This window comes from Gasterosteus aculeatus, chromosome 17 (genome assembly GCF_964276395.1).
Source record: "Gasterosteus aculeatus chromosome 17, fGasAcu3.hap1.1, whole genome shotgun sequence".
In the NCBI taxonomy this organism is placed as follows: domain Eukaryota; kingdom Metazoa; phylum Chordata; class Actinopteri; order Perciformes; family Gasterosteidae; genus Gasterosteus; species Gasterosteus aculeatus.
In genome coordinates this window covers 6,866,962-6,889,360 of record NC_135705.1, presented here as the reverse complement: position 1 = coordinate 6,889,360, position 22,399 = coordinate 6,866,962, and the positions used below count along the sequence as shown (strand labels likewise).

The window sequence follows — 22,399 nt, the reverse complement described above, 5'->3', positions numbered from 1 at the left end:
AGATCTCTACCATCTTTAAAGAACATATCCCATGATGGTTTCTCCTGTGTCATGCATGCTCTGTCTTCGTTCACTTTCTTTCCGAATCAGATGTATGTAACTGCAGTTGTAAGGTTCAATAACCTTCAGTGTCCATTCTGCATGTTTCTAAGTCGCTCAAATTTATAAAGCTTGAGCCCCCTGGGGCTAAGAAAGTCCACAGAGAGGGGGAGAGAGAGGGAGACATTATCTGTGCAATTTCAAGCTGTGTCCATCATGTGGCAGTGTGCAGCTTCTTAGGTGCTACTGTCACAATGGAACAGAGCCAGTCAAAGTCAGCCTAATCCCCCACACACACACGCACAGACACTCCATGTCTGGTTTTTATCTCTGTGTGCAGCTTGGAGCTTACAGCGTGCCCCCCCTGCGCCCCCCCCCCCCCCCCGCATCCTCTTGCATCTCTTTGATGCCTCTCTGGAAACACAGGACCTGCTAATGGAGACAAGGAAAAGGCTTCTCACTACACTTCCTTCTCGTCATTCGAGCCAATTCATTACTATAATGTTCGAAAGGAGGGGAGAAAAAGGAAGGAAAAAATTAAACTGTTTTTTTTTTTGGCAGAATAATGCTGTACAATGACAGATGAACGTAACAAATTGTATTGATATTGAAGACCTGCAGAAGAAGAACAAGGACTAGTACATTTTCTTTGTCTGTGTAAATATGAAGAAAATGTGATTTTTGTTGGTTTATTTATTGAGGTAGATGGTCTCTCGTTCTCACTTTCTTCTGTTTTTTTTCTTTTCTTATACGTTCATTTTGATAAAACAAACCTCGAAATTTGTCTTTACTGTAATCTACTGTAATCTGCCTCCTAGAAAAAAAGGACTATTTTTTTAAATTAAAAATAACTTATACAGAATGAGCTGAGCTTGAGTCCAATCTTGACCTCAGTTACAGCAGTTGAGTAAACCATCTGCACCAAATGGTCTATTTGGTTTCTGCTGAGGAGCCTTCAGGGCTTTAATTCCGATGGTGACCAATCTAATGATACAATGCTAACATTGTGCCAAGAGTTTAGAAAGGGTGCTTTGTCGTTGGCCATGAATAAAGCAATGTCCATTAAGAAACTTTTTTTTTTATTATTTTGTCTTTACAAACTTCACCGGTCTGCACAGAGCGCTGACCTCATTTGATTTGCTGTATTTAAGCTTTGGTAGTTGGAGAAAAGATTAAGGCATTGAAAAGAAAAGTATCCAAACCGGAAACCCAATCCTGAGGTAACAACTTTTTTCCAATAAAAGCAGGTTGTGAAACCAGCTACAAAAGTCACTGAATCTAGTTAGAAATTTCCCGGCAAAGTCGGCAACACTGTCCCTTCAGGCCGCTCCTCTAAAGTTCTCTTATGAATAAATGAATCAGAAGGGAAGTAAACAACAAACATGGCTATTGTTAATACTCACTGCTTTTAAGCTAGCAGCTTGAAGAAGGACTGATGCTCAATTAGTGCATGAGTGGAATGTACGCAGGCAGGTAGGTGCTTTTTAATGTGTTAGAACATTAGAGCATTGGATTTATTAAAAGCTGTAAGCTGAAAATGTCAACAAGTATAACTCATCTCTTTCCTAAACCGCCATGGCTTTAAATAAACAAGTTACTTACACATAGACACACACACACACACACACACTCACAGAGACGTATATATATTTCCCAAATAGATCACATGACCCATTTACTGATAAATATACAGGTATCAGTCTTTCCCCCACAAACACACGCTGCCTCTTCCTGTCACACTTTCAGAGTCAGTGATCCTTACAGTGCAATCTGAGTGACAGTTTGATTTATAGTGTTATGTTGTGCGTCAGTTTGAGCCAAAACCCCGGCTGAGAAAAAAGCAGGAAACGATCAATTATTACCTTTCATGTCTTTATTCCACAGCAACATCCCTGTGAAATTCAGCACAAGGATCAGCAAACCTTATGTTTATCATTACAACAAAGAGGATGACGGATTGGAGATCATGACAAAGTAGTTCAATATTTTCCTGCATGAGATATTCCGAAGGATGACAAAGGGAACGATTTAGATTTGTGTGAAAAGTTTAAATTAGCTCCAACTTGACAAGCTACAACGTTTAAGTGCTCGGGTTGATGTGTCAATAGCACGGTAGAGTACAACACAAAGATAACAAGGGCCCGTCTGTTGCATAACATGCACTTTAACATCCTTATGTATTTAAATCAGAGCACTTAGGTATGATTTTGAATGCAGGACTTTTACTTGTGATGGATTATTATTACAGTGAGGTTAAAGCATCTGAATACTCCCTCGCTCAGTTATACTACAATCCAAAATTGCCTTAAAATGCCTTCAGTCTGTGTCGCGTTCAAAACCCCTGTCAAAAATATTGACCTCCATATTGATGTTTATTAAGTTTCAGGAGTGGCTTCGTCAAACAAGTTTGCTTCAGGGGGAATCTCTCCCTGCACGAAGAGGTGATGAGTCAGTGGCTGACACGCAGAACACGTTGGATGGATATGCTTTTATATTTTGGGGAAGGGACAATGAGATGTTCTTTCTGCAGGCATACTTAATTTAAATCAAACAAGACCAGAAGTGACAGCACTTCAGCAAGTCAGAGGGGTGTACGATGATGTTCTGACCTCACTACTTTAAAATAGTTTGTTGGTCAGCGTGGCCTCAGATCAGCAACCGAGTGCAGTATAAAGATTAAAAAAAAAAAGGTGAAGTTCACAACTCTGGAATGTGAGGGTGCAGTTGTCAAGGTGAATGGATTGATTAACAAAAGTGTCTGAGGCCGTGTTTGTGTTGTGTCCTCAACATGCGTTACTTGGGAAGCCTCAGACTATCACACACAAGTTACCCTCTATTCTTTGTTACAACTAAAACTGTTAATTTATCTCAAATGTCACACTGCTTTTTCAAGCATCATGAGCAACCTTTGGGTTTTGAGTCAAAGACCATTTTGGGTCACACTCAGCGTTCCATTCTTTCGTTATGGAACGGGCAAATATTCAATCATCTATCAATAGTTATTTAAAACCTTTGTTTGATCTTTTAAACATGCATTGAAACATATGGCACGCAACAAACAAAAAAGGATTCTTTATTTCACATACATGTTTATTCTGCTTTTCTTTCATTGATCTCATTGTTCCTTAGTGGCAATTAAGAGTATCTACATAAGAAGCATATTCCACAATGCTGCAACATGCACATGCTGAAAGCGGAATGGCGGCGTGTCTCAGTTCGAAACTGTAATCAGGGAAATCAGCTGCTCCAGTGTTGGCTGGAACGGAAACCAGCAGACTCTTCAGCCTCAATGGCACATGATTGAAAACCTTTGGTATTATGTTCAGGCGTGTGTGCCTGCTTTTTTTACTCTGACTAACCAGGCTGACATTTCGGGAAAGTGGTTCTGCACATTGCTTAGCAATATGTGACACAAGAACCAGACTTGGCTGATGATTGTAATTCTAGTCACCAACTCCTATATGTGTCGGTACATTATATAGTTTGAGCCTTTTACTCCTTTTTCTTCAAATGCATTTGTTAGTTGAGTCCATACTAATAGCAAATGAGCAACTTACTCATTATCATTTAATGCTAGCCATTAGAAAATGGACATCTCTGTAAATATTATTATTGTATACTGCATTTCCACGGAAACACACTATTGCTAACTCTGATGTTCAGGTTCATGACAAATACAATAGGTATTTCTTCTTGTACAGTAATGCAACCCACAATGGAATGTAGCCATTTATATTACTGTACAATGGAAATTAAAGTCAGAGACAAATAAACAATAATATCTTCATATATATCTTCAAATATTCCCTAGCACCCAATGTCAAATTGATCCTTGATATTAAAACATTTCAAGTCAGGAATTGATATAAAATCAGAAAATGTTTCCTAATAATACCCAAGATACATTTCAAAATGACAAAATGAATGAAGTTTTTTTCCACAAATCACATGCTCATAATGATGACTGAAGATCTTAAATTACATATAGAGACATTACAATCACATCTCTGTGATCACTAATACGCAAGTGCTTTAACTTACCTCCCAGAAAATACGCTAGCACCTTTTGTTTTTTTACCTTATGATGAAAAATGGGATTATTTAGTACTCCCTATGGAGCCATTGTGACAAACTGCCATTTGCATGATTGTTCTGTTTACCCACATGCTCAGTATTCCTACACACACAACTATTTTTCCTTAAAAAGATATTGCCAATCTATTCATATAACGTAATTCTAATGCTGTCATTGGTGGCCTACTTTTATGAGAGCAAACCATTAATCACTCAGCCCGAGAGGAGAGCAGCAACCTGCTACAAACCAAAGGACGCCATGCGGTTGGGGTACCAGAGGATCCCCTGTCTCTAACTGGAACAATGACACACATCACTAAGTGCTGAGCCTATGGAAGGTAACTCGCTGAGAAACACAGGGATGTGTGTGTGTGTGTGTGTGTGTGTGTGTGTGTGTGGACTGTGGGTGTTTTGTGGTAGACCGCTGGCCCATTCGATACACAAAGGACTTGTTTTGGAAGTGACAGATTAATTGCTGGTTTCAGCTCAACCCTGAATACACTCTAGTATCTGTACCCATGGGTGGTAGAAGCCAGAGCCTCAAATGAATCAAACAGGAGCTGAAAAGGCAATGCAGACAAAAACAGCGTTGGCAAGAGCTAAATTCAAAAGACAAGGCTGTATGTAAATAGGAGCCAATTTGGTTGGTTGGTCAGTCAGTAACTTTTTTCCAGACTGATACATTTAAAAAACTGGTTTTGAGGAAAAGGTTACCACATATACTTGGCAAAGCTTTCAAGAGGTGAACGCACCCCCCAAAAAATGCAGTGAATATTCATTTTGTCGCCAAGCCATATACTGTAGTTCTCCAACGACATTTAGCAGAAAGGCCGAGCAACACGCAGACGTAGGGGAAAGCATGCTTGGACGATTAACATGTTAGGAGATTAACATTCATCTGTATATCGGCTTCAGAATGTTCTTTTCAGTGGTGTTTTGCAAGCATATTTTTAAAATCCGTTATAAATTGGAGCCAAGGACATTCATCTCCAGCTAGCTGAAGTTACATCTTTAACTTGTAGATTGAAGACGTAGTACCATTTACCCACCTAGAAACGCTTAAATACAAGTAGCAGTGTCCATCAAATATCCATTTTACAATGGATTTTTGATGGATTGCCCCAGAAACTGGTGCACAACATTCATGCTCCTGTACATTATATACCGAGACTGTGATCATCAGTAATAAAATAATATAAAATAGTTATAGCTTCATCACAATCTTTCCTGATGGGAGCATTTTTGGTCGTGCCTCTGGGAGAGAATGTTATCAAGTTAATGTAAAACTAACACCATTACGTCCGTCAAGCAGAACAGCTTAACAGCAGGGAGCCGCGTTCTCAATAACTACTCTCCCACTGTTTCTCGTTACAGATTATAAACTCTATGTCAAGTAGCACTTCACTTCATGTTGCCCTCCGTAAATGTACATTCATCACCCACACATTAAAAAAAGCAGGCAACTTGTCTCAGTTCATGTTAGTTAATAAAAAAGAACCTTTTACATTTAAGTGTGTATACTACATGTTTTAGCGCAAAAAGTAACACGTACTGTATGTGAATATTGAACCGGTCAATAACACAAATTTTGTTTAACGTCATCTCTTATCGTGTGCCTTCTATTTTCAGTTTTCCTCTTTTCCTTTGTGCACTATGTGCTTGAACGTACGCTTCCAAGGCATGTATTCATTTTACAATGTTTGTAACTGGATAACTGAATTACTCCTATATTTCACAAGTTACTATGTCCTCCATGACAAAGTATGCATTCCTACAAACATTGCTTACTTCATATCACACCTGACGTTTTATCCATTTGTTTTAAATCAACAAAGTAGCATGTTACATATAAACATATTAACATACATCTTTCTCTCCACCCAAGCAAATATATTCTAAATATTCCAAAGCCAGACTTCCAGCTGAGGGGAGCCCTGATGTTAATGTGTGTTAAACAGCCAGGTTAGAGTATCCCATTAAGAATGGATGGATGAATAGTGAGTTATGGATGGAGGGGAGACTCTGGGTCATATTCTGCATCCTCTCTTTCTCTCTCGCCATGAGTCACATGCGGTCAGGCTAGTCACTGGATCCTCTCGTCCACTAGAGGCCGAATCCGTTCACAGGGACTCCATGCAGTAGCACAGACTGACACGTGGTAGATTAACAAATATCAGACGCTGCCTCGTTTAAGGGCAGAAGAATCCGTTGCTCCAGTTTTTTCTAATGCTAACATACTGATAAATATTAACCATGTATTCAATAAATGACCTATATTAATATGTCTTAGGGTCCGGATGAGTATGGATGAGTGAGCTGGTAGGAGGATTGGAGTGATGACCTTTCTGGAGGTGTAATTGACCCAATTTAATGAGTACTTTAGAATGGGTCACTCAACAACCCGAATAATCTGACATTCAAGAAAAACCCACTTGGGTACAGGCAGAACAATGATTCATAACAGAGATATGTAATGTATCTCTAATTTACTATGTTTGGTGCTCTGGAGTTTACAAACCTGCACTATTCATTCTTCTCTCATATTGAGCATGGGATTGGCATTATAGTGTAACATCAAACTTATGTTTGCTCCAAAGAAATCAAGGTTAGTATTTACTCTACTAACTGTGTCTACTTACTATGTACAATTTCAGCTTCACCTTATATATTACAGGACAAAAAGAAGACAAACAGCAGTGTGACCATTAGCAAAATTACAGCAAAATATATTTAAATTCAGTCAGGAGGTCAAAATAACCATTTCTCTTCTCTGTTGGGTCTGAATATAGTGGAGGGGGGTGGAATAATATTGGTAGAAACACACACGCACACACGCACACAAACACACAAACACAAAAATTCATCAGAGCAATAGAAAGCTCATACTGAGTGAATTATTGCTCCAGATGTAACGCTGATGTAACGTGATGCAACACTGGCGGCAGACAGAAACCAAAATGCAAAACACACAATGAAAATGGTGAAAAGTCTTGAAGGATTTTCAAAATCTGGTATGGAATCACCTGTTTCTCCATTTCTTATTTATTTGAGTTCTTCTCATTGGGGAATCTCCTGGAGATATCTTTACATTCTTCATGTCATTCCTTTTTGAGGAGGTGACATCTTTGCATATTGGTCGTGATGTACAGTAAGCAAGTGCATGGCAGACTGTTAATGAAGTGCATTGAAAATAAGACATCTGAGGATGAACTCAACGAGTAGTGACTTACTAGTGAAAGAAACACGGTCTGCTCCTTAGTCAGAAGTGATTAGCCACTTGTTGACGGACTGCAGCCTGACCTGTAAATTCTGATTTAAATCTAATTCAGGCCGCACTGATTTCAGGAGATGAACGAGACTCTTACAAACGAGCTACAGTTTGAGATAATATCTTCCCCCACCAGAGAAGTTCACGTTTCCAACTGGAAATATGCACACGACACAACAATATGTGACAAACCGACCCCATGCCTTCATGTATATTAGCTAACAACTACAATAGTTTCTGCTGCTGACCCAAACCAAACAACCCGTGAGGCTGAAAGACTCAGCAGCCCGAAACCAATAATAAGGGTAATGAGTCAATGCAGCTTGAGATCATTAAAATGAACAGTGCTACCATCTGAATGAGCCTCAGGCACCATGTTTACTGATTTATGATTAAATCTGTGCATTGTATATTAGATCATTTAATTGTCAATTATGATAGAACTTTGTAATGAGATTTCACAATTATCCGACGCTTTTCCCCCCATGGGGCCAAAGCTATTGAGTCAAAAAGACTGTGGTTCACTGATGTGTTTTGTTGGAATAAAGCAAGCTTTTAATTGATTTTTCCTCCAGCAAGATCAAATCATTTCTGAAGAAACTGATAGAAAGAAACCTTTGTATTTAATGTATCATATCATCAACCTTGCTGTGAGTGTTATCAACATTTCTCCACAGTTCGGTCAATTGAGGATCTTTGCAGCTTTTATAAACCATTTGAAATGAAGGAAATGGCTTATGTCAACCAACAATTCTACCAAACCCAAATCATGTTCCATGGATTAGACGATAAAGGAATCCTTGCCTGGTACAAACTTTAAACGTTACATTGAGCCGAACGCACCACAAAGACCTCCCATCAAACAAAATCTTGATTCTACGCATGGTCAGGAACAGTGAAAAGAGGAATTTAGTTTTTGTGTATTTTGTGATGGAGGCTGTCACTGCACGTTTACTGTTTTGAGAGACTCCTCCTGTAACTCTAAGCCCTTCGGCTTGGAAAGGTTGCTGGCTTTGGTGTATCTTCTGAATCCAGCAGCTTGGGTCAAGAGTTCTACAAATGGTGGGTCTCACACTGAGCTAGCAAATGAACATTTGCAATAAAGCTGTTGTGATGCTCTCAGCTGTGTTTTTTGATGTAAAAATAGGTTTCAGTAGGTTTCACTGGTGCTGTAGAGAAATACAGGGAGAAAAGGAAAAAAAGAAACAGACAGTTGAAGCAACTCAACATAACAATCCTAAAGGGCATATAATGGTGTGTAAATGTACCCATTATATCATGTCTTCAAAAATGACTTGAAATGACAAAAACTAGAAATACACTACAACATATTACTAGTTTCTGCTAACAATCCACCAATGCAATGCTCCACATTCTAAAGATTCTAGATTGTAGCGAAAATAATCACAGTTGTCGGAGTTGACTGGGAGTAATTAAAGCGACCAATGTATTAGTGCGTTGTTAACAATATACAAAAAGAAAGACAAAGAGCGTTGAGGGTCTTTAAGCTGATGCTTCTTGGATAGGTTCTCTGTATTCATGGAATGCAGTCTCGTTCCCCCCCTCAGCATATGCAGCTAGAGAAGGGGAGAAGAAGGCACGGTGATGCAGACTAGCATAGTATAAAGGCATCATGGATCATCAGCTCCCATCGCTGCTGGGCCTTGTGCTTTTCTCCTAGCGCAATTCAAAGCATTCACTAACTTTATGAAAAGGACCATGGATTACAGCCCCCTGGTGCCCACTGCACTATGAAATGTAGTAAATGCTGACGAGTGAATGCCGTGAGGGCTTTCTCTTCAAATACCCATTGGCCTCAGCTCCTCTTGCGTTATGCCTCAGTTCACCGAGAGCCCCGAGAGCCTTACAAACTGTGACACAGTGACACAGAGATGACAAAAGATGTGTTTCTGTAGTAAAGATGAACATTGTTAAGGAGGGTTGACATTGTCCAAATGTTGTTTTTCCAGGAGTGGCCCATCTATTTTTGATACATACAGTAGCTGTCAGCTTTTTAGACGATATCACCCAAAATCACAGGGCATGTACAGTTTACATTGCTGAAAATATTGGAAAGAATAAAGCCAGGGGAGCAAGACACACAGTAGAACACCCAGACATCCCACATTTCATTTCATTACAGGTCATTTAGCTGACGCTTTTATCCAAAGCGACTTACATTACATTTTAAACCCATGGCTCCAAACCTCCAACCTTGCACTTCCCAGCACACCCGCTCTACCCTCTGCGCCACGACGACGACCCACATTTCAGAGGTAACTGTTTCCAATAGCAGTGGTTGCTACTACAGACGGGCTGGGTGAACGGGAAAGATGGGGCGGAACCTTCTCCCTTTCGACCTCCTTCAAGGATGTGACTGACCTTGAACCGGCCAAACTTACAAATGCTGGGCTTCTGAAATTGAAGGAAGGCAAGAGAAAAAGCCCCTGTGAGTGCCAATAAAACACAAACAAAAGCCATGCCTGTAAAGCCTTTCAGTCTTATTTCGATAACCTTCACAGATCACAAGTTTTTCTGTAATAAAATGTCATCATGAATATCATAATATGGCAGGCTAGTGTGCCGGTACACCATGAAACAATAATACTACAGGTACAGAAGTACACACTTCTGATGAGCAAAATGTTCCACATCTCTACAAACAGAGTAGGTGAAACCACGTAATTTATCCTCAAAATAAGTTTGTAAATGATCTTATTATTTTTGGGCATCCAAAACCGTGCCTCTGACCGATGCTCAATGAAAATGACTTTCAGTGTGTCTGAATTACATCACTTTCAATTCAGTTGAGCCGCAGAAAAAATCCGGCGCCATTCATCTCCGCGTGAGAAATAAGCTATAGGTCATTACGCAGCTGCACCTTCTAACTGTGCTTTTCCCAATGGGAACACAGGACGAAATGGTTCAGAATCCTCCTGCTTGGTTGTCATGGAACGTCTCGCTATGTCTCCACAGCCCACGGCTTACTTCCCCCTTTCTCTGTCTTCTGATCACTCTGACTTTCTCTCTCCCTGCCTTCCATTTCCCTTTTGCTCTTTTCTCTCCTTTGCCAAGATAAATAGGAGGTATTTAACTCTGATGGGAGAACATAATGTCTCCTGCTTAGTAAAAACGACATTTGTCAGTGCCACAGGGCTTTCTGCACTGGGTAATTATGCGCCTTTGTCTGGCCAGGAGATATTCCCGCAGCAGACAAGGAAGCAGTCTGTGGGAGGGGGAAATTTTGTGCCATGTGGAAATGAAAAGAATGTTTGTCACATACGGTGGCCTGCAATATTAATTGTGCTATTAGCAGAAGCAACCATTTGCATGTGATTTTGATCTTGCTGATTCATAACGTAATTTTTGTTTGTGACTACGATAACTTAACGATGGCAATACTTTACCTTACTTATGGGTTGTGATCTCCTTATGGCACTGTATTATGGATGGTGGCATCCGAATGCCATTTCACAATCAATACAGAAGCATATTACTTGACATGGTCTTCATAAAAATATTTAAATGTTTCCAACCATTTTAAAATGAGTTAAGCCTCAAATAGATATAACTGACTTGAGGGACTGCACTGGCTCTGGGTTAAACACAACTTTAGCTACAAGGCAAGCGATTTTGTTAAGGGGCTTTCAGTACCATACTAGCCTACTAGACCAAAACACTCCATAAAGGTCTGAACGCAGCATGGGAAGCTTTTGTGTTTAAGTGCATATTCTCTGAAACCAGCTCCCACTTTCAACCTGGTGTGGGCGCCACAAAGTGCCCTCATTGAAGACTACCGTGAACACTGCTTTGATAACTTCTATTTAGAGCTGGCTCAGGCAGGCCCTTAGATGAGCTGCTATAGGTCTAGACATCCTGGGACACAACTTTTATACAATTTCAGGTCCCTAGAGTCAGTGCTTGCCTCACAGGTGTCTATGGATCATGGTTAAATATCCATTTTTGACCACAACCCCAGAGAATTGACACAACAAGTTAAGGCAATAATTTTATTGAAAGCAGAGATAAGTAGGTACAAGCAAAAACATCTTAACTAATGCACTGTCCCAAAAACTGTTTCTAGGCGACGAGGTCCGAGGTGCCCGTATAGCCGTCGGTCAGAGTTAAGTTGCCGTCGTCGCCCAGGGTGCCATTGCCAGTGTAGATGTCGGCCAAAGTTACATTGTGGGTGCCGTTGACCTTGTAGACGTCGGCCAAAGTTCCATTGCCGTCGTCGCTCAGGGTGCCGTTGCCTGCGTAGCCATCTGCCAAAGTTCCATTGCTGCCATAGTCGCCCAGGGTGCCGTTGCGGGTGTCGTCGCCCAGGGTGCTGTTGCCCGTGTATACGTCGGCCAGAGTCACATTGCCGTCGTCGCCCAGGGTGCCGTTGCCTGCATAGCCATCTGCCAAAGTTCCATTGCTGCCATAGTCGCCCAGGGTGCTGTTGCCAGTGTAGATGTCGGCCAAGGTTACGTTGTGGGTGCCGTTGACCTTGTAGACGTCGGCCAAAGTCTCGTTGCCGTCGTCGCCCAGGGTGCCGTTGCCTGAGTAGCCATCTGCCAAAGTACCATTGCTGCCATTGTCGGCCAGGGTGCCATCGTCGGCCAGGGTGCCGTTGCGGGTGTAGTCGTCGCCCAGGGTGCCGTTGCCATCTGCCAAAGTTCCGTTGCCCGTCTCGACGTCGCCCAGGGTGCCGTTGCCCGTGTAGCCATCAGCCAAAGTTCCATTGCTGCCGTCGTCGCCCAGGGTGCCGTTGCCCGTGTAGCCGTCAGCCAAAGTCACGTTTCCGTCGTCGCCCAGGGTGTCGTTGCCATCTGCCAAAGTTCCGTTGCCCGTCTCGACGTCGGCCAGGGTGCCGTTGCCAGTGTAGACGTCAGCAAAAGTCACGTTGCCGTCGTCGCCCAGGGTGCCGTTGCCCGTGTAGCTCTCAGCCAAAGTTCCATTGCTGCCGTCGTCGCCCAGGGTGCCGTTGCCCGTGTAGCCGTCAGCCAAAGTTCCGTTGCCCGTGTAGACGTCAGCTAGGGTCACGTTGCCGTCGTCGCTCAGGGTGCCGTTGCCTGCGTCGGCATCTGCCAAAGTTCCATTGCTGCCGTCGTCGCCCAGGGTGCCGTTGCCCGCGTAGACGTCAGCTAAAGTCTCGTTGCCGTCGTCGCCCAGGGTGCCGTTGCCCGCGTAGACGTCAGCTAAAGTCTCGTTGCCATCGTCGCCCAGGGTGCCGTTGCGGGTGTAGACGTCGGACAGGGTGCCGTTGCCATCTGCCAAAGTTCCGTTGCCCGTGTCGACGTCGGCCAGGGTGCCGTTGCCAGTGTAGACGTCAGCAAAAGTCACGTTGCCGTCGTCGCCCAGGGTGCCGTTTCCATCTGCCAAAGTTCCGTTGCCCGTCTCGACGTCGGCCAGGGTGCCGTTGCCAGTGTAGACGTCAGCAAAAGTCACGTTGCCGTCGTCGCCCAGGGTGCCGTTGCCCGTGTAGCTCTCAGCCAAAGTTCCATTGCTGCCGTCGTCGCCCAGGGTGCCGTTGCCCGTGTAGCCGTCAGCCAAAGTTCCGTTGCCCGTGTAGACGTCAGCTAGGGTCACGTTGCCGTCGTCGCTCAGGGTGCCGTTGCCTGCGTCGGCATCTGCCAAAGTTCCATTGCTGCCGTCGTCGCCCAGGGTGCCGTTGCCCGCGTAGACGTCAGCCAAAGTCTCGTTGCCGTCGTCGCCCAGGGTGCCGTTGCCCGCGTAGACGTCAGCCAAAGTACCATTGCTGCCATCGTCGCCCAGGGTGCCGTTGCGGGTGTAGACGTCGGACAGGGTGCCGTTGCCATCTGCCAAAGTTCCGTTGCCCGTGTCGACGTCGGCCAGGGTGCCGTTGCCAGTGTAGACGTCAGCAAAAGTCACGTTGCCGTCGTCGCCCAGGGTGCCGTTGCCATCTGCCAAAGTTCCGTTGCCCGTCTCGACGTCGGCCAGGGTGCCGTTGCCAGTGTAGACGTCAGCAAAAGTCACGTTGCCGTCGTCGCCCAGGGTGCCGTTGCCCGCGTAGACGTCAGCCAAAGTACCATTGCTGCCATCGTCGCCCAGGGTGCCGTTGCGGGTGTAGACGTCGGACAGTGTGCCGTTGCGGGTGTAGACGTCGGACAGGGTGTCGTTGCCATCTGCCAAAGTTCCGTTGCCCGTGTCGACGTCGGCCAGGGTGCCGTTGCCAGTGTAGACGTCAGCAAAAGTCACATTGCCGTCGTCACCCAGGGTGCCGTTGCCCGTGTAGCCATCAGCCAAAGTTCCATTGCTGCCGTCGTCGCCCAGGGTGCCGTTGCCCGTGTAGACGTCAGCTAGGGTCACGTTGCCGTCGTCGCTCAGGGTGCCGTTGCCTGCGTCGGCATCTGCCAAAGTTCCATTGCTGCCGTCGTCCAGGGTGCCGTTGCGGGTGTCGTCGCCCAGGGTGCCGTTGCGGGTGTCGTCGCCCAGGGTGCCGTTGCCCGCGTAGACGTCAGCCAAAGTCTCGTTGCCGTCGTCGCCCAGGGTGCCGTTGCCTGCGTAGCCATCTGCCAAAGTACCATTGCTGCCATCGTCGCCCAGGGTGCCGTTGTGGGTGTAGACGTCGGACAGGGTGCCGTTGCGGGTGTAGACGTCGCCCAGGGTGCCGTTGCCATCTGCCAAAGTTCCGTTGCCCGTGTCGACGTCGGCCAGGGTGCCGTTGCCAGTGTAGACGTCAGCAAAAGTCACGTTGCCGTCGTCGCCCAGGGTGCCGTTGCCCGTGTAGCCGTCAGCCAAAGTTCCATTGCTGCCGTCGTCGCCCAGGGTGCCGTTGCCTGTGTAGCCGTCAGCCAAAGTCACGTTGCCATAGTCGCCCAGGGTGCTGTTGCCCGTGTAGCCGTCAGCCAATGTCACGTTGCCGTCGTCGCCCAGGGTGCTGTTGCCTGCGTAGCCATCTGCCAAAGTTCCATTGCTGCCATCGTCGCCCAGGGTGCCGTTGCGGGTGCCGTCGTCGTCTAGGGTGCCGTTGCCCGTGTAGCCGTCAGCCAAAGTTACGTTGCTGCCATAGTCGCCCAGGGTGCCGTTGCCAGTGTAGATGTCGGCCAACGTTACGTTGTGGGTGCCGTCGTCGCCCAGGGTGCCGTTGACCTTGTAGACGTCAGCCAAAGTCACGTTGCCGTCGTCGCCCAGGGTGCTGTTGCCCGTGTAGACGTCAGCCAAAGTCACGTTGCCGTCGTCGCCCAGGGTGCTGTTGCCTGCGTAGCCATCTGCCAAAGTTCCATTGCTGCCATCGTCGCCCAGGGTGCAGTCGCGGGTGCCGTCGTCGCCCAGGGTGCTGTTACAGCCTATGTTATGTGTGCGGTTGGCGCTGATGAGAAGTCCGTCGTTTTGCGCATATTCAACTTTTAGGTGGACAGCTGATGCCTTAACTTCCACCTCATTGGTTTCCAGTTTGACTGAAGTAAAAGACAAGATTAAAAAAGGAAATCAAAATACCAAAAGCCAGGCAAAGCCTCAATGAAATATGGACCTCAAGAACCTGAGCCGTACACAAACATGAATCAAATAGGGTTAAGCAGAACTTACCTTCTTTTGACTTCCGCAGGAACACATACTCATCGGACTGATGAAGCGTAAGTGCCTTTATGGAGGGCTCATTAGGAGACAGCTCTATTAGTAATAAAATAATGTCAGTGTCAAGTAGAAGCTAATCAAATATTTAGTCACCCAATATTCTTACCTCTCATTGCCCTTTGCGGCCCATTACCATTCACATTTGTGCCACCAACTGGCCAACCAGAGCCTATGAATAGAGCAGTTGCATATAATCAAAGGTTTCTTCATCATCATTACATTTACTATACTCCAATGCAGATTCATTGAATAGATGTTTCCAAAACAGACAGAAATACCTTTGGTGAACCAGACAGTCAGCACAAAAACAAGCAAGGCCCAAAACGCTCCCATTACTTCAGCCACCAACAGAAAATACGATCTGAGCCACACGGCAGGTTTCATATACCCATCCTGCAGGTGTCACAGGTGTTGCTGATCAGCTATAATCAGCTCTTCAGGAATCAGTGCTCGTTAAGATCTTTTGACAAACATTTGACATTCTATCTGTTTATAAACTTGTATTCATCAGTTTTATGACTTAAAGATCAAGAAATGTGGAAAATGAAAAATGGTTTAACAAATACACCTCCCATGAGGGATTTGTTTTTTCCTTCCCTCGCACGGCAGTTCAGCACTGACACATGTGCAAATAAGTTGTGTATGCGCACACCAGTGGACAGAGAGCACCAGTCCGCACCTACTAACGCCCCCACCCCCTGAAGTTGTAAACCTAAGGGGAAACACTGTATTGTCCTTCCACCTGATGATTAGGTAGCCATATTTTTGCAGCCATGATCTGTATTTGAACCAAGGAGAAGGATGCGTTTCCCTGTCCTTGTACATAGTAAACACAATTCCATTAGCTAACGAATGAATCTCAAAAAAGACAGGCAAAAGACTGAATATCCCTTGGTATGGTCTCGGTTGTTTAAACAAGTTCGAATTAGTGGACATTGCTTTTCTGAAAATGTTATATGACCTGCGCACTGCAGTCTATATTGCCCCAAAAAACTTCTAAAAGTTACTCTAGAAATTTTGGAAATCTGTATTCCATAAATAGCAACCTCAGCGGGGTTCTCGTAAGGCTGCAGCAAAGTGCTCTCCTTGTAATCAGGAGTCGACTGATGGGATCGGTTCACTGATGACGAGGCCTGGAAGAAGTGCCTGGTAGGAAATAAAGTGCTCACCTGCTTTGAGTTGTTCACTCCGTCGTCCCACAACAATCTCACTACCTACAACTCACAATCAGTTTCAGCCTGTCAAAAAAAAAACAAGAGGACATTGTATCCTGTGCCAGAACAAAAAGACAACCAGTCCAGTTCCCATCAGTGCACATAAAACTACATATTAGGGTTACAAAAGATAACCTGTGGTACATTTCAAACAGATTTACCAGAATGTGACCTGACAACTGGGGGACTTACCCTTGTAACATTATACGACCCAGTCTAGCTATGTGAACCTCCACCATTTGATAGAGTAATGGCAGAAACCTTCTGATTTTCATGATGGACAGCTCCACCTCCTGAAATAGGTGATAGCTGTGACCATAATCAGGCAAAGGTGTTGTGACCTTCATTAGTTAAAAGTGGTGTTCTTTCAACTGGTGCCAAATCTATGGTTCTCTATTGAAAATTATTTTGTCAAATTTGTAAACATTTGTCTGATTGGAGATTAGGCCCTTTTTTAAAAACCGCATTGCTGGTAGTTTATCAATTCACTTGCAACAACAAATGAGAACAAATTAAAATAAACTTTTTTTTTATTTTGGTGTTGTTATACAGTATAATGTCTTTCCACTTATGCACAACATGCTGTGACCCTGGAAGCAAATATTTAGACATGTAGCTGTGAACCACAGTGCATTTGGGCTGTGAAGCATCTCTTTGTGTCCCGGGCTTGCTACCTTCCCAAGCCTCCCAGTCATTCAAATGGTAAACTAGCAGAACCAACTCTTAATTCATTGGGCAGCATTAACAGTCCTGTCCAGCTCTCAGCACTCCAGCCTGACTCACTGTTTCCCACTACTTTCTCCAAATAGAGAAAAGGAAAGCTTTTACCATGAGAAAAGAGACAGAGGAGAGTTAGAGAGCTGGATGTGGCACGCTTAATCTGTAATCTGTCTCTGCCATTTTTCTTCTAAGCATGTCCTATTCAGTTTTCTTGTTGTTGTGTCCGTCTTGTGTTCCACACAGCTTAAAAGTAGCACAATAAAAGAAGGAAAAGGAGTATTTTGCATTTCAAGTCGTAGAACTTCCTTTGAATCCTTTTATCCCTTGATCACAATATTTTGTACACGTTATTTTTGCAGTTACAACACAAAATAATTGAAGATTCTGTTCCATTCCATTGAATCATGACATTTAACAGCAACATTTCCCTCAAAACATATTGGGAAAAAATAAATACTACACAATATTATTCATAGTAAACAGGAATGTTATCTGTCCTCTATGATCAAGCTTCTCCCAAAACAAGAAAAAAACAAGACGACAACTTTATTCAGACTCCTTTTTTATTCACATTATCTCCATTGCAAATGTGTCGCGACAATACTGCTAAGGGTACTTCCTACGATCTCATGAATGGTTGGGGGCCCTAAAGAACATCTGTCTACAAACACAAAGTGACTGCAGGAGATGTGCGTCTGGCATTCAACACCATATTGAGGGTTGAAACCCACGTTAATATCCGACAGCCTCTCGAACATCCACCTAATTACATCTGATTTCTCTCAGCACGCCCCTCGGCAATGTTTGAATTGAAGCATAAAGCAAAGACAAGTGCATGTGCTGCTCCGGTGGCTCAGGTTACGTGGAATGGGACAGAGAGCAGCAGGATGGGAGAGTCTCTGTGCAATCACTCAGTCATCTGCACTTGATTTGCATAGTGACTGTAGCCTTTAGAAACCCATATTAATATCCCTTGCCTGCCACTTCCTGCCAAATTCTGCACACTAGACTGGATTTGAATGATAATGGGTATGATGAGCAAAAAAGTTTTCAGTTGGGTTATTCTGGTTCCCAATGGTTCATGTTATTAAAATTGTCCTGATAAGTTCATGATTTTATTTTTTTTAAACTTTGTGTAGGTACACTTATGAGAAATCAACTTCTTTTACTGTAATGACTAGAAATCAATTAGTGAGCAGAAATATGCTCCATTACAGTGTGCTTGTCGATGATAATATATTTTGATTTGTGATAGAATTCTTTTCTTCCTTCTGTCGGTATCATATATAGACTATTTTACGCACCAAGAATTTGATAATACTGAGTGATGGGCCCGCATCTGAACTGTCATGGAAGTAATTATACTGTTAATAACGTTTGTCTGTGTATGCTTGTGTGTTTGTGCGTGTCAGGGGGCTTGACAGCCGAGGGCAGGCAGGCATGACATCAGATTTCTTCCTCCCTGCATAAGTAGCATTTGGGCAGGAGAAAGAGCGAGTGAGAGAGAGAAAGAGAGAGAGAGAGATCGGTAGGTGCTGACGTATGATTCATCCTTGGTTGGATGTGGTTTTGGTGAGCAATTAATTGTTGCATTGTAGAAGACATTTATTTATCATTTCTGTTTTTTTCTCCCTAATGTGGGTTTCTTATACAACAACACACGCTCACTTAAAAGGCTGTATGGTTACGCCCCTAAATTGCTGTGTGTCGATATCAGTGGAATATAGTAATGCGGCTTGTCAGTTACCTGTTCCTCAATACAATTAGGGGTGATCTCTTGTATAAGGATGCATTGATGGTATGTGTAGAGTTTAGCTGGGATTGTGACTCTCGGGATGGAAATATCAGTTGGCTGTTCCTGTTACCAGACTGAGGGGAGGTGAAATGTGTAACAGTCAATGGATGAATGCTACTGACTTTGGCTAGACCTTAGGTTCTCATCTGGAACCACCAGCAGGTCAATAATAATATTGGCATCATTTACAGGGGTCCTTTACTAAACTGAGCTTGTTAAAATTATGATTTTAGAATTCAACTCAAAGCAATGCTGTGACAAAGTATATCCAAAATTGGAAATAGAAAATCTGATATGATTGGCATACGATTGACGTTCAAACTTCAAAAATAGTATGTAATGTCATGTAAATATAACATTACGTTTCAACCCTTGATTCTTTTAGGTGATGCTCATTTTCTCTCTTTTTGGTTTCCCCCTTTACCATCAACAACCTTTTGATGCAATTTCAAAGTCTTTGTTTGTTGGGTGGATAGTGATTCTCAGAAAATGTTTTGGATTACATAATGTTTCTTGAGAGACACAAGCCCATTGATAACGTGGTTTGGTTAGAGAGCACTTGGCTGACAATAAGGTTTTCAAGCGCACTTTCTGTTTATTAGATGTCTTTAGTACAGACTGTCACTCAATATAATAAAATCTCAAAGAAATTGTGTTTCTGCACGAAAACGTTCACTGAGCACTGTCAAGATATTAACATCTACTAATTGCTTGACCAACGTTGCGTGTTTTCTATCGCATCTCCATCACAGATGCAAAACATGTTTCCACGGCATTGTGCGTAGTCTCGTTCCATCTAGTTTTCTCTGCTTACATGTAGAAGAGAATGCCTCACGTAAGAGGGGTGCTTCCAAGCTTTGGTGCAACGCAACGCCAGCACTCCTGCTACATTTGATGCTAAATGGAAAAATACAGTCTGGACTGGAAGGGATAGGATGGGTTCTTTGGTTAAAAGCTTTGGTATAGCAATCACCCACGCTAAGAGATGAGAAGGGAGTAAAATATGTGACAAAGTGAGCAAAGACAATGAGTGTGGAGCTCTTTTCGGGCCTCTTTACTCTTTTGTGCCAGGAGAAAGGAGCAGTTTCCAGCTGGAAGTCACGCTCCCTGTTCCGTCACAAAAGCCTCTTCTGTCTCCATTCATCACTAAAACACAGAGGTCTGAGGAAACTCATTTGGTTCAAGCCCCAAACTGCTACCTACATTCCCATGATACCAAATGTTTTCGCAGTTCACACCAATACAACTGTCAACTGTCCATCCTGGTATTGCTTTTCCTGATCCCAATGTTTTATTTGTGTTGGCTTCACAATCATTTTGCCACTATTTGACCGCAGATGGCAGGACCGTCAGATCCCATCCCAATAGGACTGCCTCAGGGCTCTCGTTCTTCACCTTCACCTCAATCAAAAGCTTAAAGCCTTGTGCTGATCGAGCAGCCTGGGATACTTTGGGCCTTTTACTGGTTCATTGTGCGACCTGAGTTGTTGCAGGGGCATACTGTGTTTTTTTCCCCTGTGTTGTGCAGTAAGACCAGCAGCATAGGATGCCACCATCTGTTTAATCATTAGCCTGAGAAGTGGTGTGCAACGGCTGCTGACCATGTGGGATGGTTGTTTCATGGTGAAGGGTTCCACATCCTGAAGTGTTTGACAAGTAAAACTGCTGCTAAATAGGAGGTTACTGTAGGCAGTGGGTAGTTTGGTCCCGAATGAAGTTCTGCAGTTAACAATTGCTCAATTAGAACAATAGCAAAAGGAAGGATGATGTGAGGGGATGAGAAAAGTTGTTTTTTATTGTTAAAGAACCACCATTGCAGATGAAAATGTGTGTGGTATGACCATGGCAGAAACTCCCTTATGGATGAGATAATGTATTAGACTACACATGTATTTCATTGGACTTAAATAGCCTCATGTAACGTTCGCTGGCTTAGTGTTGAATAATGTAAAGTAAACTTGCAGACCCCGGAAGATAAAAGCAAACAAGACGAGCTGAAGGGGAAATGAAGCCTTTGACCCCATTGATTATGTTTACGTGCACACTAATTCTACATTATTATTCCCAATATGAAAATATAATCTGAGTTTCACATGAGTCATGTTTTTCCTCGCATGCAGTCAGGCTGCGCTGTTGTGTGGCACCACAAGATAGACAAAAACATCTATTGTTTTTAATTAAGTCTGTATTGTGTGGGGGAGTGAAAATAACGTCTTAACAGATATATTCAGTGTCACATTGTACACCAATGTATTAGAATCACAGCAGTAATGGTATATATGCCAGTGATGAATATAAAATCTGTATCACTTGGAAGCCATTTCAGATGGGACAAATATGCGTCACAACTCTGTGTTGTGTGTGTGTGCGTGTAGTTCGGCCGGGGCTTCTCTGTGCATGCCGTGCAGGCAATTAAAACTTTGCATTAATGCTTTGTTCGACAACACTCAAACTAATCCCATAATGTGGCAAGCAGTGATAAGGGCATTTTCTTTTCTCAGTGCCTGTCTGTCTGTCATTCTGCTGGGAGCTGATATGCAATCAGTACTTCTGTTGTAAAGGTGAACAGTGGGAAAGCATGAAGGCTGACAGATATTCTGATTCAGCTTTGGTCAGCATGCCAGTGTACTGCTAGCCTGTAGAAGTTAAGGTTTTATGTAGAAGCCCCAGACATTTGAAAGATTCCTTAAAAGGAAATGATAGATTTAGTTTCGTTTCAAAACCATACTGAAAAACACACATGATTTATTCCAAGACATTTTTATTAAGGCATAAAACAATGCATGAAACTGATTTTACAAGGTTAAGGGAAAGATTGTATTTTATTAATGTTAAAATACTACTTCATCTAGGCGATGCTTGAAAAAACTATGTTGACTCTTTGCTGGAATACTGGTTGGCCGTACAAGTTCCTTCCCCCCCTGAAACTCCTATTAATATACCCATCAAATATCATATGCTATCTCCTCTTGAAACCTCCATTGCGTAACCTCCCTGCATCATCTCACGAAACAACTGCTGGAAACTGCAGCCTTGCAGCTATAAGAAGAGCAAACAGAGTAATCTTTCTCCCCCTTTTGTGCCCTATCGTGCTGCGCATGTCAGCGCCCACTGATTGTGATTTGGTTGGAGAGTGTGCACGCAACTGGGAGCCTTGGCCAAGCTGGCAGGGAGGGAAACCGGATTACCATTTCCCCATTTTGTGAGTTGTAGGGGCCCTCGAGCTGACTTCTGGGCTCCTACTACCTCTGCTAGACTGGAGCTGTCAGAGCTGCTCCACTCACGTCTGCGTCATCACCGCAACAGACACTTCTAGTGGCGGCGCACGCTGAAATGAGCAGACAGAGACGTAGATGTACATATGCGTTGTCCGAGGACTCGCTGAAAAACATGCACGCATGCACAGAGACAAACACATGCTCAAGAACACATTGTCATCACCACTAAAGTAAGACTGAGGACATATTGGACCAGGTGTAAAATTGTATAAAATCCCCTTTCCGCTCTTTCTGCTTATGAATAACTAACTCTCACACGGATCTGAGGAAACACACTACAGTATGTTGTTATGGGCAGCCACACCATTCCATTTTTTTATGTCTCCCTCGCACTTGATAACTAAGTTTACATTTTTCAATCTTAATCTAACAGATGTGTTGTCCCCTCATCTGCTGAGGTGTCCAGCTGGTGAGCAGCTCTGCTGTG

At 43.7% G+C, this 22,399-nt stretch overlaps 1 protein-coding gene across 1 annotated transcript; it reads right to left on the bottom strand.

Annotated features, from left to right (window-relative positions):
• Nucleotides 1–11,377: 11,377 nt before the first annotated feature.
• On the bottom strand, nucleotides 11,378–15,360 carry LOC144388908 (uncharacterized). Its single transcript, XM_078091832.1, has 4 exons — nucleotides 15,244–15,360; nucleotides 15,072–15,134; nucleotides 14,918–15,001; nucleotides 11,378–14,787 (listed from the first exon to the last, which is right to left on the bottom strand). Exons 1-4 carry the CDS (start codon nucleotides 15,347–15,349, stop codon nucleotides 11,462–11,464), a joined length of 3,579 nt encoding a protein of 1,192 aa, XP_077947958.1. The 5' UTR covers nucleotides 15,350–15,360; the 3' UTR covers nucleotides 11,378–11,461.
• Between the last annotated feature and the right edge of the window lie 7,039 nt (nucleotides 15,361–22,399).